Source organism: Alternaria metachromatica (genome assembly GCF_023757995.1).
Source record: "Alternaria metachromatica strain BMP 0045 chromosome Unknown scaffold_5, whole genome shotgun sequence".
In the NCBI taxonomy this organism is placed as follows: Eukaryota; Fungi; Ascomycota; class Dothideomycetes; order Pleosporales; family Pleosporaceae; genus Alternaria; species Alternaria metachromatica.
The window spans coordinates 324,950-342,410 of NW_026055496.1; the positions used below are offsets into that span (position 1 = coordinate 324,950).

Consider the following 17,461-nt stretch of genomic DNA (forward strand, 5'->3'; position numbering starts at 1 on the left):
CGGGTAAGCTTGCACGGTCATCACACGCTATCGATCTGATCAGATGAACTGTCATCTATATCGTACGCAGTGTGGTGTGGGGAAAATACAGGCTTGGAACAGTTGCGCACCTGGAAAAAAGAGACCCACGGCATGCTCATCGTGAGCGCAAGCACGCGGGGATAACTTGATTCATCTACGGTCCTGCCTAGATAGGCATCTACGTTGACACAAATCCCAAGAATCATGTTCTGTATAACACGATGCTGCGAGGAGCCTTATCGAGGTAACGTTCCGGTTGTTGGACACCATGCCTTCTGACAGGCGCTGTGCGCCGTTGAGCACGAGTACAGACCTCTGTCTCTGGATGCTTTCTATATATCACATCATGGAAGACAGTTTCGTGCCGTATGCTCAAGTAATGCCAGACAACATGGTTTCATATCTTCTGGTTCTCCTCTCTTGTATAGGCAACGCCATTGCTCAACAAGCAGCGTAAGACAGCGAATTTGTCTTTTTATAATCCCTGTTGTACATTGCTCACTCTCTCTAGACCGATCTACTCACCTTTGCGACCACCTTCCATCCCGCTCGCAGTCCGCTCCCCATACACTAGCGCTTGGAGCACCACCTCCGGCGGAAGTACGCTTAATAGTCGGAATGTCACCTTCTGGACTGGCGATCCCATAGGATGGAGTGGCATCATACGCGTAGACGGAACGGCTTATGAATACATGGGAGACTCGCCCTCCGTACAAGGTCTCGAGAAAGCAACTCCACTTACCGTGTCTTACGACTCCCACTACAGTAACTTTACATTCGCCGCTGGACCTGTGCGAGTAGTTGCGCGTTTCTTCTCCCCTGTTCTACCGAAAGATCTGTGCAAGAGCAGTATTCCGCTCAGCTATCTGGAAGTCGAATTTGTCGCCACCGATGAGCTTTCGCATGACGTACAGCTCTACTCAGACATCGATTCTATGTGGCTTGCAGGCGGCAACGCTTCATTCAACTTGACCATTGACTGCCCTGGTGAGTCTTTCGGCGAAACTCAATGCCCGCCCAAGGGAACGGAGACCCCCGACACATTGTTCCATTGGTAAGCTGTTGAATCAAAGTATGTTCAGTATAACTCTAACCAGCTTTAAGGGAAGCAGTGATTATAGATGAGATTTCATGGTCCGATCGTGGCCATAAACAGGAACCGTACTGGGGCAGCCTACACTACGTCTCTTCTCCCGGCATGAGCACCAAATTCGATACTGCGAACGGTTTAGCAACCACTGTACGACGGCAGTTCGTCAATGGCGGCATAGTGGATAATTCTTTCGATCAGAATCAGTCTCGGGGACCATCACCTGATCAAATGCCAGTGTTCGGTTTCTTGCATAAATTTGCGTCTAGTCAATCCGGGTCAGCACTGTATAGTGTTGGCACGACTCAAGAGCCTGCTGTGAACTACCGTACTGCTAGCGGGGACGTCGAGCTCCGACCATGGTGGCTTACGAGCAACTGCTATTATAATACCAACAACATGATCCGCAGGCATTACCAAGACTACCCAGCTACCGCAAAAGAGGCCAAATTTTGGACCATGAAGCTGCGAAATGATGTGGAGTACTACTATGCCGAGGATAAAGCGACGGATATGCATGCAGAAGCATCCTCGCTATCTGAAGAGGAGTCATACTATGCCATTGTCGCACTTTCTGCCCGCCAGATCTTGGCTGCAAACGTTATCACAGAATCTGCAGATAACACCACAGGTCCAACTATCTTTCAGAAGGAGATTTCATCAGACGGCAAAGTAAACACGGCCGATGTCATCTACCCCGCTTTACCTTTCTGGCTCTATGCAAACCCGGAGCTTCTCCGCTTACTGCTCAAGCCCGTCTTCGAGTTCCAAGAGTCCGGACTCTATCACGAACGATATGCCATGCACGATATCGGGCGCTTCTACCCAAACGCCATAGGATACTACAGCTCCACCGTTCCCGATGAAGAAGGGGAAGAAGCGATGCCCGTTGAAGAGAGCGCGAACATGGTTATTTTGGCAGCTTCATACTACTTGGCTACCAACGACACAGCATTCCTTGTCAGCCACTACGATATCCTCAAGCGATGGTCGGAATACCTCGTAGAAAATTGCCCATACCCTGAGCATCAGACTACGACAGGCAAGTACAAAGCAGCACGTCAACACCAAGAACGTTTGTACTAACGAACCTGAAGATGACTTCAACGAACCCATCGCCAACAACACTAACCTCGCAATAAAAGGCATCGTAGCCCTAAATTGCATGGGTGTCATAGCCCAAGCCAATGGCGACAGAGGCTATGGAGCAGGCAGATGGATGCGCAACGCGTATTTCTACTATACCCTCTGGTCCGAATCAGCCATAGACCCCGCAACCAACCATACTCTTCTCGCTTACAACCTCCCCGACTCCTACAGCATCCTCTACAACATCTTCCCAGCCCTCCTCTTCAACCTGCGCGCAATCCCCAAATCTCTTTTCACCATGCAGTCGGACTTTTACCCGACTGTCGTCCAGAAGTATGGCGTTCCCCTCGATAACAGACGCCTGTGGACGAAGAGCGATTGGGAGATGTGGGCTGCGGCTACGAGTCGACCTGAGACGCGGGCTCTGTTTGTGAACTCGTTGGCGAAGTGGATCAATGAGACGAGTACGGATAAAGCGCTTTCCGATCACTTTATGACGACGGGTGATGGGGGCTATACTGATTACCCGTTTGTGGCAAGGCCAGTCGTTGGGGGGCATTTCGCGCTGCTGGCGATGGGTCTTTTTGGGAGACATGGGGTTCTAAATGGAGAGGATGAGTAAGCTAGCTGGGTAAGATTGCCAATGAGATGGTGGATAGGTCATGTCACGACATCACTGCACATGCTAGAGTTCACCCGGGATGATTTGAATGGTATCATGTTTCGTATTCATATCGCTTCGATGCGATCACCAGTTGCCTTCTCTACTTCCCATTTTCGCGCCATTCTCATATCATGCATTCGAACATCCCTTCATGTCCTTCTAGTGCTATCTCATCGCGCAAACTTTTAGCGGAAACTGAAATATAACGGATGGGAAGGATCGCTTGGGTACTTGTTGAGGTACCAGAGAGGGGGCCTAGTTGTGCGCCGCTAGCGATCACGCTCCTTGAGCTCCTCTGCAACAGCCTTTAGACCCTTCTCATGTTCCTTCTGGATCTGATCCCAGTACTGTGCCCAGATGCGAGACTGTGAATCGTCCTGACCAATACCGGCTTCGGTGCCCATTTGCTTGTTAAGCTGCATTGACACTTTGAGCACGCCCTTGGCGCCTTCGTGAATCTTCTCGATCTCCTGCTTGACAGCATTCTCTTTTGGCTTGACGGCAAGTACAGTGCGGAAGTTCTCGGCAAGAGAATCCAGACGCGAGCGGACCTGGTCCGGTGCAATGACCATAAGCTTGGTGAGCATGAGGTTGCACAGAACTCGGATGTCATGCTCGTCGGTAATACCAGCGACAATGCGATCGAAGAAGTCGGAGACCTCGATGGGTGACAGACGTGCAAAGGCCTTCTCAAGAAGAGCATAGAGGGTCTCGTATGCGCTCTTACGGATCTCTAAGCCATCATCGACCTTGAGCTTGAATGGACCCATTTGCACCTCACGGATAAGCTCAGGCTTGATGACAGTCTCCTTCATGGCGAGTGGAAGCAGCTGGTCGAGCGCAGGGAGGATAATGTCAGGCTTGTTGTGCATGGCGGAGTTGAACGTCATAAGAGCAAGACGGCGATTCTCGAGATCAGGCTCGTTGAGCATCTGTACAAGCATAGGTACAACGATGGGGCGGAGGTATTCGTCGTAGGCTTCATCGGTATCGGTGAAGGTGTATCGTAGAGCAGAAATGACCATGGCGCGTAAGCTTTCCTTGCGGTCGTTCAAGAACGCCTAGATTATAAGTTAGCTGTTGAAAAAAAAAAAGACTATGAGGGCTTACCTGAAGTTGAGGAAGGTACGTCTTCGGGTCAATGATAGTAAGCCTGCCAATGCACTCTGCACCGATCGCTTTGTTGTCTTCGAGCTGCGAAGCAACAACGAGGTTTTCCCACAGTGTTGACGTGTACGGGATGATCTCCGACTCCGTGTCGTCATGCTGAAGGACTTCCTTGATAGCGTGTAGGAACAGATACTGCGGTGAAGAAGGCTGTCCCATAGATGAAAGAATGACGGGAAGATATTTGCTGACACTTCCAGCACCGGCTCGGCCAAGCGCAACAGCGGCCGCAAGTGGTACGTTCTCGGACTTAGCAGAGAAGTACTTGATGAACAACTTGGGATCAATGGTAGATTGCGAACCAAGGCGCAATGCAGATTCTCCAAGCACTACCAGGGCAAGACACTTGCGCTTGTCGTCTTGTGCCGTCTCAAGCTCGGTGATGAACTGCTCAAGTTTTACGCCAACACTGTTGCCACCATATACAAGCAAGTTACCAATGACCTTGCCTACCACCTCTGGATGCCCAGATACACCGACTTGTTGTAGCAGTGCTTGCATCAAGGCCTTTCCGGCGCCTTGCTCTCCGATAGTGCGTACTAGCTGGAGGAGTGCATCCAACGGCGTTCCGCTTATCGAGCCTTGAGCAACTTGACAAAGGGCATCGTTGAGGCTGGGCGTCATGATGACTTGCGCGTCGTCCTTGACGAATGTAGCCAGGATGATAAGAGCCGGTCCCAGGAGGTGCAGATCGCTGGCGTTCAGCAGCGGAAGCAGCATCTCCACCACCTGCGCTTTTGTCTTGTTGTCGAGTTGGCTCCGTGATAGCGAATTCAATGAGAGAGTGCGTAGTGCGCTTAGGCTGGCACCGCGTAATACGCGACTGGCTTTCCGTAATTGTGCAGCGAGTTCCAGTGCGACATTCTGTACCCATTTGGCTGACAACTCATTTTGCGCCTTGGTGTGGGCAGCGACAGAATCAACAGCACGTACTGAAGCAAGCCTTGTCAATTCGTTCTTCAGGCGCTCTACCAGAAGTTCAAGTCCAGCCGTTCGCTTTGGCGAGGAGAGGAGGCCTTGTTCACCAGAGCTCCTACCAAGCAACAATCCAAGGACGTGAATAGCACTCCGTCGAACTTCCACGTCAGCGTCGTTCGCTGATATGCGGTTGACTAACGCATCGAACAATTGCTCTAGATGCTGCTGGTTCTCCGTTCCTGCTGTAGCAGCTCGGGGAGGTGTGAGGGCCTTGATGACCTGCTCTGTTGCTGCCAGAGCTTCGATAGACAACTTGCTGTACTTATCCTTGACCCCACGGAGGAGCGCGTCAATGATAGCCGCTACATATGGCTGGATAGATTTAGACGAGTGAGTATCGGCGATGGCTCCTATCAGCTGCAAAGCTTGAGTGCGTAAGGTGTTAGCGGTAGCGGAAGCACTACTTGTCGAACCGCCAGTAATCTTCGCAGCTTCTACAACAGGGTTGATCAGTTGGTTGAGGTACCCATCGAGACCACCACGCTGAGTGATGACGATGTCCTTGATCAGAGAGATGGACGCCTGCTTGGTGGTAGGCGGGCATGATGACTGCTTCAGAAGCTGCGCAATGCCCTTGACAATTTCCGGGCTGATCTTAGCTAAGCTTGCGCGAGGGCCGACCGGAGGCGTGCCAGCTGGTGCGGGTGAAGCATAGCCCATTGACAAGGACGAACTACCCTGCAGATCAAACATGCTGGCATCGCTACCGCCGCGACGACGCTTCTTGCTAGGCGGTGGTGGCATTGTGCCACTCTGAGGAGTCTCGTCGGCGAACTTGACAGGCGAGGGTCCGTCACCCGACTTCTTGATCAAGTTGGATAGAGTGGCCAGGACCTCCAAGCGTACGTTGTCTTCCCGCTCTTTGAATCGTGTTATAAGCGCTGGCGCAACCCGGTCGTAGAGAGTTCCGTCGTCGAGAAGATCGCCGTTACTCCGCGTCGAGATCAAAGTGTAAAGCACCTTGGCCGCACACCTACGAACCTTCCAGCTTGCGTCCTCGTCGTCATCATAACCCGTCTCCTCTTCAAAGTCATCGCCCTCGAGCGCGTCTTCTTCGTCGCTTGGCATGTCATCGTCGTCCTCATCGTCGTCGTCTTGCGCCAGATTAGGGTCGTACTTGAGGTAGCGCGTCGCGGCTTCGATGGTTTCGTCGGTGTACATGCGCATGTCTTGCGGACAGGAGGCAAGGAAACCGTCCAAAGCAATAAGGGCGGCTTCGAGTACCTCGTCGATTTCGGGGTCGCGCTCACCCTCGTCGTCTGAGACATCCATCTCCTCGTCTTGCTCCTGTGTGCTCAAGGCGCTCAGGACAAAGGGCGCCAGCGTCTTTAGGTAAGGACCGAATTTACGCGGGATCGACCGGGCCATGGAGCCTAAGATGGTAATGTACAGCTTCCGCTTGCTGCGAGTGAGGTGGGGATCGCGCAGAAGTTCGATGACCTTTGAAAGGAAACTGCTCAGAAGCTGGTCTGAGAAGTAACCGGCCAGGACCGAGATGGCAGTGACGGACTTCTTCTTCATCATAGAGCTAGCCCGATCGTTCTCGAGAATGGCGAAGGTGATCTGCTGCAAAGCCTGGATTTCTACATCCTGCAGCATAGGACCAAAGCACTTGGCGACTTCGATGAGAACGTCGAGAGCGTTGCTGTCCGAGCCTTTCTCGAGGTCTGACTCCAACATGCCCTTGGGCGGTTGAGTCAGGCCCTGTTGTGCTGGTTGTATAACATTGTATCCGATCAGACGCGGTATCAGGACCCTGCTGATGGCGCTGTATGCATCTTGTACCGACTTGCTGCGCGCAGCACCGGTGGTAGGACGGGGAAGGGTTATAACGACTTCGCGGAGGGCCATAGCGGGTATAGACTGGTCGACCGTGTTGCCAGTGGGAAGCGTAGAGAGCTTGTCAATCATGACAGGCAGCGTCTTATCGCTGATCTTGTTGACGAAAGGGCCCAAACACTTGATGGCCTGGTTCTGGACCTCGCCGTTGGTGTCGACCAGTGTTGTGAGGAGACCCTCGACCGTCTTGGCCGAGACGACATCATCGTGGAGGAGGAGGCCGGGGTGAGCTATGAGGAGGATGTCGTGCAGGTCGCTCAGGGCCATGAAGCGGAAATCGGGGTCATCGTCGGCGAAGCGGGGGAGCAGCTGGGCGACATTATGGGAGGTGGGGTTAGGCGGGACCGAAGAGGGCGCCATGGCTGATGTTTAGAAGGCCTGCAGCACTTCGCGCGTCTGGTATCACAGATGTGAGCCCGCAGTCTGGGGCGCGTGTGGTGTGGCGGGGCAGCTTTGGCGGGGTTGACGGTGCTGTACAGCTTCAATGTCGCGGTGGGGAGCGGAAGGGAGGGAGAGAAGGGAAAAAGCTTGTGAGGGAGCTGCCGTTTTAGTATGCGAGGGAGGCACCAGTGGCCGGGTTGGAAGAGCTTTTGGACAATTGTTGCCTGCGTCGCTTTCAGAGCTCCAACCCGCGCACGGCCTCTGTGCAATTACAGGGTATCCAAGAGCTGCTCCCAACGCGTGAACACCTTATACAAGGGGAAACTAAACACCATAGAACCTACATCAAGATCAAGCTATGCAAAGTAGAGACCTGACGTCAACGTAGGCTCTATAGTGTTCAGCTGTTCCCTTGTATCAGGTGTGAGCAGATGGCATTGTTTTCACATAATCTCTTTCATTCACAAAGCATGATGAAACACTCTTACGCGAGCTCTACGGATAATGGTTTGATACTACGTGCACAATCTTTACGCGATGGCTCTGCAGCCTCGCGCAGGTTCGCGAGTGTTCGAGGTCGGGCACACGTGATGCAAGAACGCGGAGCTAGACCTCGGAAGCAGGGGCCACAATGTGACGTACCGATAATTCTGACTGACGTGATCTTTCTCTTGCGCGCAGCCCAACTCCGAGTCTGCCATCAATTGCCCGTCGCGAGCTTCAATTCGTCTCTCTACAGCTTCACCATGTCTTTCATCAGGTCCTCTGCTCTCCGCGCTTCTTCATTGGCACGCGCAGCTCGCCCGGCGAGGTCTATCCGCGCTGCCGAGCTCCAGCCATGGCAACGAGCTGTCCAACGCCGAACCTACGCCAGCGGCCACGGTCCCGAGGGCGAGGCTAAGAGCAGCGACATCCCATGGTATGTCAATCCCATTTCGATTATACAGATGAGCGCGAATGCGGATATAGCATGTTACCGTTAGGAAGCACACAGCCCTCGAATTGAGTAGTTGGGCGTGTGGAAGTGCTATTCCGCTTTCGTAAAGCAGCCAAGCTGTGTACACATTGTGTTGATTTCTATGAAATACCTGATACTGACCGAGATATCCAGGATGGCCTCAGCCGTCGTCGGCACCGGTGTCGGTCTCTACATTGTCCTAACCCAAGACACGAACCACGGCGCTGAACACCACCCTCTTGGCGACCCACACGGCGAGGGAGGTGCCATGAAGACTGGTACCGGATCTACCGTCGGAGAGGAGAACAAGGAGGATGAGCCCGAGGAGGAATCTAAGGACGAGTCTAAGGACGAATCCAAGGATGAGTCTGAGGAGAAGCCAAAGAGCGATCAGCAGAACCCGGACAAGCCTACCAAGGAGAACAGCGAGGAGAAGGACAGCCAATCTCCTGACCAGTCCGACAAGGTCAGTGTATCAACATCCTCATTGCGCACAGGTCGCTAACTAGTACAGCCCGACCCCCGCAAGGACGAGACCAAGAGCCAGAACGAGATGTCTGGCAAGCAAAAGGGACTCTCCAACGACAACACCCACCACACCTCGCAGATCTCCAAGCAGGAAGAGAAGAGCAAAAAGGGCGAGGGCGTTGCCGAAACCGCTAAGCTGCAAGGAACCGTCTCCACTGAGCGTCCAGGCGCGGAGAACAAGGAGGAGCGTGGAAAGGCCCAGCAGGACAAGGACGCATAGATCATACCCTCATCTCATCCCGGCCCTCACTATCTCGATTCATATAATACCTTTACGGCGAGCGCGCATTCCGCCGCCCTTGTATAGTCCTGAATCAAACTTGTCACCACTTCAAACGTGACTTTTGTGTGTCTCACCTGCGAAGGTACATGTGGAGTCCCAAGCACAGTGTCTTTATACACGTGCCCAGTGCTGTCATGGCATTGCAATCGTAGGACACGGCTCGATCGCGTTGAAACACGTGAACAATCCTGGACCCGCAGTTTCTGCGCCACCGGGCTGTGCTCGTTGTTCTTCAAACTGCGGCGTTTTCCAATTATGAGTAGCCTTTGTCCGGATGCAAGAGAAGGGCCATAAATGCGACCCAGGAACGGTGGCCGAAAACGCGTAGTGGAGGGGAGGGCCTCGTGATTGGTCTGCACGTTGGGGCCGAGCCACCCGTAAGCGCCGACCGACTCGCTCCACAACGTTGTCACACCTCACCTCCAACCTCAATTGGCCAAGCCCGCGCCTCACTGCAAGTCTAAAAAGAGAGCCATCTTACGGCGGGAGCTCTACGAATCTGCGTCCACTATGCTGCTCGCCTATGACATGAAGCATGGCCAAGAGCCAACCGGAGCGATAGGCGGCTCTGATGCAGGGCTGCCTTTCTTTGGACCTCGTACTTGTGCATGTACCTGACGTGCAGCCCTTTGACCTGATATCAGACCTCCTGGCCCCCGGCTTGAGCCCACCCATATTCCAGCTCACCTCCAACAGCTCATAACGACTGTGCCACCGGATGCTCCCGCTGACTCTACACTCTGAGTAAACACCGGTTTCATATACGATATAGTACACAACTCGTCTTCTCTGTTAGAAGCACCTCGTTGCAAGCGGATTTCCTTTGAAGACAATCGCGCATCATGGATCCTCGACAGCATGGACAGAACCAGCAGCTCCAGCCTCAAATGACTTCCCAGCAGCACAACAGGTTCTCATGGCAGCAACCTCTTGAGGATGATGCCCCAGCCTATACACAGCCGCAACAGCAACCACCACAGCATCAGCCTCAGCAGTACCAGCAACCTCAGCAATACCAGCAGCCGGCACAGCCTCAGCAACCTCAGCAGCCTCAACAACCCCAGCGGCCTCAGCAACCTCAAGTCAACACAGATTCATCACGGCACTTCTCGTATGCGCAGACACCCGCAGAGATGCGTGCTTTCGTATACACATCCTCGCCGAATGATCCGCCAATGCCACATTCCATGCCCATCTCCCTACCAACATCGCCAGTGGGATACACGCCGATCGACCCTCGCCCCCAATCGATGCTTGACGCGCAGCTCCCGATCATTCCGCCCCAATCGCAAACAGCTTACATGCCGCCGTCTTACGCGCATGACGTTAAACCCCCCGTCTCGCCCAACTCGCCTCAGCATGCTCCGCAAGCGCAACACTTTTCCCCGGTTTCGTCAATATCACAACCAGAACCTGTTCATCATATACCACAGGTTGAGACACAGCAGAGCAGGCACGCTCGGCAGATGAGCAACCTGTCGCCCATCAACACGAACATCCGGACGTATGCCATGCCGCCCATCCCTCCTACGCCGCCGTCGGGCACGCATCAAACCTCGCCGCTACCGCACAAGACACCAATGACCCCCATCTCCGCCAACTCGATGCACAAAGAACAGCCGCGAGATGTTCCAACCTCCCCCACGCTCCGAAACTCGCCGTATCCGAACGAGCCCTATTCACCACACGGTTTCTCGAACCAGAACAGCAACTTCCACGCCGTATTCTCCCCAGACGCCGCACACGGCCCCAACGGCCTCGATTTTGCTGCACACCAGCCAGGCCAGATATCGCACCCAAACATGGAGCTAGAGAAATCACACGAATGGTCAAACGGCATCTGCGCATGCAGCCCCGACCCTTCAACCTGCCTTACAGGTCTGTTCTGCCCTTGCATCTTATACGGTCGCACTTCGTACCGCCTGTCCCAGAAATCCGCGAAGAAAGATCCCACAGATATGCTGGGCCACAGCTCCACGAATGGACACTGCATGGTCATGGGTCTTTCCTGTGGACTGTGGTGGCTGTTCCCTATGCTTCAACGGACACGTATTCGGCGCGCGTATAAGCTTGAAGGCAGTTTCGGAAGCGATCTTCTCAAAGGATGTTGCTGCTGTTGCTGCGTCACTGTGCAGAACGAGAGGGAGGTCAAGCACAGAGAGGAGGTTAGTAGACGGTGGGCTGGGCCGGCGAGCACAGACGCTTATACCAGGACGGGAGGTATGGTGTACAAACCACAGCAATAGACATTGATGGCATAGAATTTGCGGTTGTAGCTACTTTCATTCAATGATACCCACGGTCCTTTTTCGCGTAATATAAGCATGCGCATTCGGTGAACGTAATCCTTACATCGCCTTCACTCTTTCTTGACGCTCCGAAGCAAGAGTGCGAACCCTTCACTCGGACTTTGTCTAGGTCCTCGCGGCTGAGGTCTGCGCAGGCCGTCATCTGACAGGTTCACGGGCGTGGCAGGGGATGTGGTGGAAGCCAAGGGTGAATGTTGGAGTGAGTGCATTGAAGGTGTGACTAGAGTGCTGCTCTGCAACGGAGAAGATGCGGATTTACCCGAAAACGTAATGGAGGGCTGTGTGACAGGAGTCGCAGGTTTGGCAGGCTGGCGCATCTTTTTTGCTGAGACTGGGCTACTCGTATCTTGCTCACCAGAGGTTGAATGCTTTCGCTTCGGCGGATGTTCTGTTCCATTGGGCCCCGTTACTGTCGGTGTGGGAATCGGCAAGACCTTGCGCAAGAGAAATGCCGGCATTTCGTAAGTGACAATATGGCCGGGTCCTTCGTTGATATCTGGTATCGGTTTGTCTCTCTGAGTTACGTATGCGGCCAAGTCCTGTACCTTCAGTTCCGTGATGTCGAATGCTCTAAATTTGACCTTCCGCTCTAGCGAGGAGTGTGATGGTTGGGCCGTTGCAGCCGTCTGTCGTGTGTTCACGAGCGTGAGGCCATATGGAGCCGTCCCGGACAATGGTTCGTTCCAGGCCACAAGCATGCGAGAAAGCAGTATGGGGCCAACATGGTTGAGGTACTTTTTCCAAAACATGTTGATTGGCGGACACGCTTTGAGGAACAAGTGTGTCTCACGAAGTGGATGGTCGTAGTCCATGTTCTCTTTAGCATGGCCCCGGAGCCAGTCATCCGAGTGTACCTTGGGTTGGTTGTAGAACTGCAGAAGCTCGTATCGTGGAAAGTTCGGAGGCACAGTGATTGCCGGCGCCGTTTTCTTGAAGAAGTTACTGAGGGTATTAGCGCCCCATTTGCTACACTCGTCTTGGTTTTGTCTGCTGCAAAGGCTGCGACCAAGACTCGCTTGGGCAGCTTTCAGGGCATTGTCAGCACCGCATTTCGGAAGGCCTCCTCCGTTGTAGTCGCCGCCTGCAAGCATGGCGAACAGCACGCAACCCTGACGATCTAGTCGGCATTTCTCTTTGAGCTTATCAGCGTGGACCACTCTGACCCGCTTCTCGTCTCTCTTGCTTTCGGCATTATGCTGGGTCTTTTTGGACGTGTCCGTGCTTACTCGGTGGTCGCGGATCCAAAAGGTACATCCAAACATCAAGCAATCGGAGTCTGTTGACCATACAGCATCCACAAGACCAAGAGTTTGCAAGCGACAACACTCAGCTTCGGCTTCTCCAGGCGCCTCGATATGAGCCACTCCAAGGCCATCCAGGATCTCGTTCAAGAGCGCACGTTGTTTGCGATCTACCCGGCGTCCAGCATCTCGGCCACGTTTTGGTGGAACATCTGGTCCATCGCTCACGAACACGAGCCGGATGTTCAAGGGAAGGATCTTGCAGATACGATGAAAGATACCCCGTTCCAACGGGTTACAGCGCGGCTCATCTGCGTCAGGCAGTTAGTCATTGACTCTAATAGTAAGAAGCATCTCCAGGCTGTCTGACTCTTGCGCATTGCTTGTATCTGGGCTGGTGACACAGAATGAAATCTCCAATCTGCTTCGTCGACCGCGATCTTCAATGGCCTTCCATATTCTGCGTAATGCTCCTCGGCAAGCCGTGCTATGGGTATAATCTCCTCGCATGCTTCGATTGACCGTCGTAAACTGGTGTAGAGGAGTCAACGTTATTAGTTGATCTAATCTCATGGGGAGCACATACCCCGGAATGCCCATAATGAAGTGGGTCAACCAACGCCCGCGAACGAAGTTAGTGCGGGACGAGCCCTTAGTGTCGCGCACGCGTCGCGTTTGGCGGTAGCAGCGATGCAACTAGCAATGCCAGTACGATGCTTTCGTTTTTGAGCGGCTCCGTTCGAACTGCGTAATTGAGTATAATAGCAAGTTTAGTGCTGCCTGGAGCGATTGTTGAGCGATATGACGCGTATTTTCGACGCGTAGGAGGTTATGGGCGGCGCCGATGCGTCGCTGCGAAGCGAACCTGGCGATGAGATAGTCGATACTTCAGGACAAGGTGTACCGAATTTTTTGAAGGACTTTCAATGTATCCAACGGGTCAATCGATAGAGGGGTTAGATATAAGAAGAGAGGGGAGCTCGAGCCTGAAGTTCCTGCGACGGAAGCTACCATGTTCATCATGTCTCAAACGCGAAGACCCGAAGGTGCCGCACCAATCGTGCGTCCAGGAATTTATCCCGGTAGCGACCAAACGCGGTATCACGTGAGTAGGCGGTTGCGCAGATCTCTGGGAGCTTCAAGTCGTCGTCAGCTCTCATTACCGCTTCTAGAATATTAATGATGCCGTTCGCTAACTAAACGGGCCCATAACTGAGGCGATGGAGAGTTACAATCTCACGACAATACCAGAACGACGAGAATCTTGATCGATCATACCTAGGTGCCTAAGTAGGGTGTTAGCGTAGGTATCTTCGTGTTCTCTTGCTATCCAGGAGTTCTCACTCAAAACCAGTTTACTCGTTTCCGGGTACCTAGGTAGTTGATATCGAGATCGAGAAGCAGAACATTCCACAGGGGATTTATTTCAATCAACAACTGTTTATATTCTCAGGCATGTCCAAACCCCCTCGCATGGCTGTCATCACACTAATGATCACTCTGCTTGCTCTTTCCGCGCATCCTATCGACTATCCCATCTTCCACCCTTGAAACCCTCGTCAGGAACAGCCCCGTTAGCCCTACAGGTGCCGCACATATCCGGATACCCGATGGTCCGCCGCACGCGACTGTACCGCGGACACTGCCTTGCGTTGACATCGTCCTCGAGTCGGTGACAGCGTATAGTTCGCGTCATGGGGGTATGCTCGTGGTTGCAGTCCTTGTACTGAGTCCATCTTTCTTCGCACATGTCGGAAGTAAAAGTTGATGAAGTCCTTGGGTAGAGATGATCTTGTGTATATGGCTTTGCGCACGATGACGTGGGTTTGATGCTTCGGAGCGGAGAAATGCTTTTGGTGGTATAGTCTTATAGCGATTAAAGGCTTGTGCTTAGTAGTTTTGGGGAGTTGATAGCAGGAAGATCATACTTTGCGTACTCGAAACTTCTTATATATCGAGGCGCCCAAGAGTCACAGTTTTGCCAACGAGCTTTCTGTGTCTGTGTCTTTGTGAACATTCTGCTCTGTCTTAAATGCTGGCAGTAATCGATACTCAGATGGCACTCCTTTCCAGAGATATGGTCGCAAACACGTAAACAGATGTTGATGTTCATTAGCCAGTGAAGCAGAGCAAGGCCCGAAAAAGCATCTTGTCATCGAGACCAGCGACTGAGGGTGCTTCACTGATTCGTAATACATTGATCGTTATAGCGGTTGATCTATGAGCTGGCAGCCTTGGCTTGTAGCTGCTCGAGTTGCTTCTTGGCCGCCCACTGCTTCTCTACGTTGATCTTTTTCAAGATCTTGTCGGCGCCCTTCTCGATCAAGACCTTGGCAACCTCTTGTCCCATCTCTTCTGCCTCCTCTGAGCTTCGGACTTTGCGTGCTGCCTCGTACTCAACAGACTCCGTGCCATCTACGCTCACCACCATGGCTCTCAACACTAGTTCTTGATCGTCAACATCTGGCTCTTCCTCCTCGACCGCATTTCCGTGCTTGTCATAGTCCTTTGCTGGTTGTGCACCGATAGTGAGGCCCTTGCCGCCTCTCCATGATGTCTCAACGCCGATAGGCACGCTGCAGCCACCTTCCAGAGTGCGTAGCAGTGCTCGCTCAGCCGAGCATGCTCTTGTCGTCCGCTCGCATCGAACACTGCTCAAAATGTCTTTCATGGCTGCGTCCTTCTTCCTGATCTCGATTCCTAGGGCACCCTGACCGACCGCGTGAAGCATACCTCCGCTCGTACTGCTCAGATACTGCGTGATCCTGTTGTCGAGACCCATTCGCTTCAGACCGGCAGCCGCTAAGATGATAGCTGAGTACGGGGAGTCTTCGGCATCGAGCTTCGCTAGTCTCGTGCCCACGTTGCCTCTGAGGTCGGCGAACTTCAAGTGTGGGTATAGCTTCCTCAGTGTGGCAGCTCGTCGTACCGATGACGTACCGATGGTGGCACCTTGCGGAAGGGTAGCTAGCGTCGTCTCCTTGGGCAGGCGTGGGGAGATCAAGAGGGCATCGCGGGGATCTTCACGCTGGAGTATGGCACCAATCTCGAGGTGGTCTGGCAGCTGTGTGGGCATGTCTGTCCTGCTAGTCAGCCTGACTCGTACCAAGTTTCAATGCGCGAGCTGCAGAACATACCCTTCAAGCAGTGAACGATGATATCCAGATCGCCCGACTCCAGCATGCTCTCCAATTCGCCCGTCCAAAGACTCTTCGCATTCTCGCCTTGACTCAGTTGCTGCAAGGGTGTAATCTTGTCCCTGTCTCCCTGCACCACGACGGGGCAAATGTTGAAGGTCCGGTCCGGGTACGCATCCTTTAAGCTTCGCTCGACTGCGCGGGCCTGGATCTGGGCGAGTACCGAGTTGCGCGTGCCGATGTTGACAGCCGGGAATTGCGTGCTTGCCGATGTGTTGAGGCCTTCCGGGTTTGGGTGAGATGGACCCTGGATGTCGGCTGCTGTTGCGGAGGCCATGGTGAGATGCGTACACGTGGGTAGAGAGGCGTGTTGTCGTGGTGGCTAGGAAAAGATCTCGAGCCCTGGCGGGATGGTGGGGCTCGGCCAACGTCATGTTTACCGCGGCTCGACACTAGCGTCAGGTACACACCAGATGACGGGAACCTTCGGCGCGAACAACCCTGTGACATGTCTTAGAAAGATGAACGGTACGATCTTATCTGCATACATATGAGAACGACGATGGATAGAAACTCAAGGTAATGTCGACTCCAACGTCTTCTGCTTCCACTATCAGCTGTAAGTGGGGGTTCAGTATATTCCTTGAGTACCTAGGTTGATGGCACAATTTCCTCTATGATCAATACAAACAGCAGCTTCAAACACGATGTGGTTTGGATCGACGTTGATTGTTATTATTATGATACAGTAAATTTCCTATTTGCCAATCATGCACTACCTAGGTAGGTAGTAAGACGCGATTACTGGTCTCCGGTGTTGTGGATCGAGTTGGGAAGAGCTTCGTGTGTGTCAGAATCGCGTCATTATTGCATTGTATGTAGAACTCTTACCTCGCTCGACAGACTCGGGAACGATCTCTTGGACCTTCTTGGGGACGATTGAGTCCTCGCCGTCGTTCAGAGCATGGGTCTTGCTGGTAGACTGGCTGTTGGGGTTGCTGCCAGTGGGGTGGACCTGTGGCAATGTTAACATGCTTCACTTCGTGGTAGGTAGATATAATCAACTTACACCTTCAGGGAGGCTCTCCTCGAGACCCTTTGGTGCAGCCTCCTGGACCTTCTTGGGGACGGCACTCTGACCAGTGGCGTGCGATGCACCCTGGCCGTGCTCATTGGTGGAAGACATTCTGATGGAAGTTCGTTTGAAGAGATGTGATTGTTGGATGAAGGGTCGGGAAATAGTGCGGAGCTGTGTGGTGAAAGGCATTTTGGGATGGAATTCGAATGGTATTTGAATGATTTCGATGGAGAGCCTGAAGACAGCAGCTTATGTACATGTGGATGGTGATATGACGCGTGTGGTGACACACCCAAGCCGCATCTCACTTGCACTCTATCATGCGCGTCATGAAAGTGCAGTCCATGTTGCTTTTCGTCCGATCACTAGTGGAGTTTCTACAGGATTGTGAGTGACTATCCGTGGCGAAATAACGAAAACGCCCTGCGTAGTTGTCCAGGTACCTCGCTTGGGTAGGTCAGCGGCAAATGATGCGGTCACGACGATACCAAGGACCGGTCCGCGGCGAGCCTCATGGTGCTCACGAAGCTCATGAAGCCACATTGCAACATGGAAACGCGATCGCCGTAGATTTCGACACAGTTAATTGCCTCCGAGGCGCCGACCTCCCAGATCCGAGGAGCTATACGAAAGGACGTTGATGGCGTAGGTGTAACAATCACCCGCGGTCGGTCTCCGAAGGCCCCGATCGCGCTAGT

The 17,461-nt window shown here is 53.2% G+C and overlaps 7 protein-coding genes across 7 annotated transcripts; 4 read left to right on the forward strand and 3 right to left on the reverse strand.

Annotated features, from left to right (window-relative positions):
• Positions 1-367: 367 nt before the first annotated feature.
• J4E83_003042 (uncharacterized protein) lies at positions 368-1,079 on the forward strand (the record flags this gene model as incomplete). Its single annotated transcript, XM_049329982.1, has 2 exons — positions 368-474; positions 635-1,079. 2 exons carry the CDS (start codon positions 368-370, stop codon positions 1,077-1,079), a joined length of 552 nt encoding a protein of 183 aa, XP_049190478.1.
• Positions 1,080-1,219: 140 nt separating this feature from the next.
• Positions 1,220-2,822, forward strand: J4E83_003043 (uncharacterized protein; the record flags this gene model as incomplete). The annotated part of the gene is made up of 2 exons (XM_049329983.1): positions 1,220-2,186; positions 2,209-2,822. The coding sequence occupies 2 exons, from the start codon at positions 1,220-1,222 to the stop codon at positions 2,820-2,822; spliced, it is 1,581 nt and encodes a 526-aa protein (XP_049190479.1).
• A 311-nt stretch (positions 2,823-3,133) lies between these two features.
• J4E83_003044 (uncharacterized protein) lies at positions 3,134-7,208 on the reverse strand (the record flags this gene model as incomplete). Its single annotated transcript, XM_049329984.1, has 2 exons — positions 3,134-3,925; positions 3,975-7,208. The coding sequence occupies 2 exons, from the start codon at positions 7,206-7,208 to the stop codon at positions 3,134-3,136; spliced, it is 4,026 nt and encodes a 1,341-aa protein (XP_049190480.1).
• Positions 7,209-7,975: 767 nt separating this feature from the next.
• Positions 7,976-8,935, forward strand: J4E83_003045 (uncharacterized protein; the record flags this gene model as incomplete). The annotated part of the gene is made up of 3 exons (XM_049329985.1): positions 7,976-8,148; positions 8,341-8,653; positions 8,702-8,935. The coding sequence occupies 3 exons, from the start codon at positions 7,976-7,978 to the stop codon at positions 8,933-8,935; spliced, it is 720 nt and encodes a 239-aa protein (XP_049190481.1).
• Positions 8,936-10,248: 1,313 nt separating this feature from the next.
• Positions 10,249-11,244, forward strand: J4E83_003046 (uncharacterized protein; the record flags this gene model as incomplete). Its single annotated transcript, XM_049329986.1, has 1 exon — positions 10,249-11,244. One exon carries the CDS (start codon positions 10,249-10,251, stop codon positions 11,242-11,244), a length of 996 nt encoding a protein of 331 aa, XP_049190482.1.
• A 3,522-nt stretch (positions 11,245-14,766) lies between these two features.
• Positions 14,767-16,022, reverse strand: J4E83_003047 (uncharacterized protein; the record flags this gene model as incomplete). Its single annotated transcript, XM_049329987.1, has 2 exons — positions 14,767-15,626; positions 15,686-16,022. 2 exons carry the CDS (start codon positions 16,020-16,022, stop codon positions 14,767-14,769), a joined length of 1,197 nt encoding a protein of 398 aa, XP_049190483.1.
• Positions 16,023-16,486: 464 nt separating this feature from the next.
• On the reverse strand, positions 16,487-16,952 carry J4E83_003048 (uncharacterized protein; the record flags this gene model as incomplete). The annotated part of the gene is made up of 3 exons (XM_049329988.1): positions 16,487-16,524; positions 16,577-16,700; positions 16,755-16,952. 3 exons carry the CDS (start codon positions 16,950-16,952, stop codon positions 16,487-16,489), a joined length of 360 nt encoding a protein of 119 aa, XP_049190484.1.
• Positions 16,953-17,461: the final 509 nt, after the last annotated feature.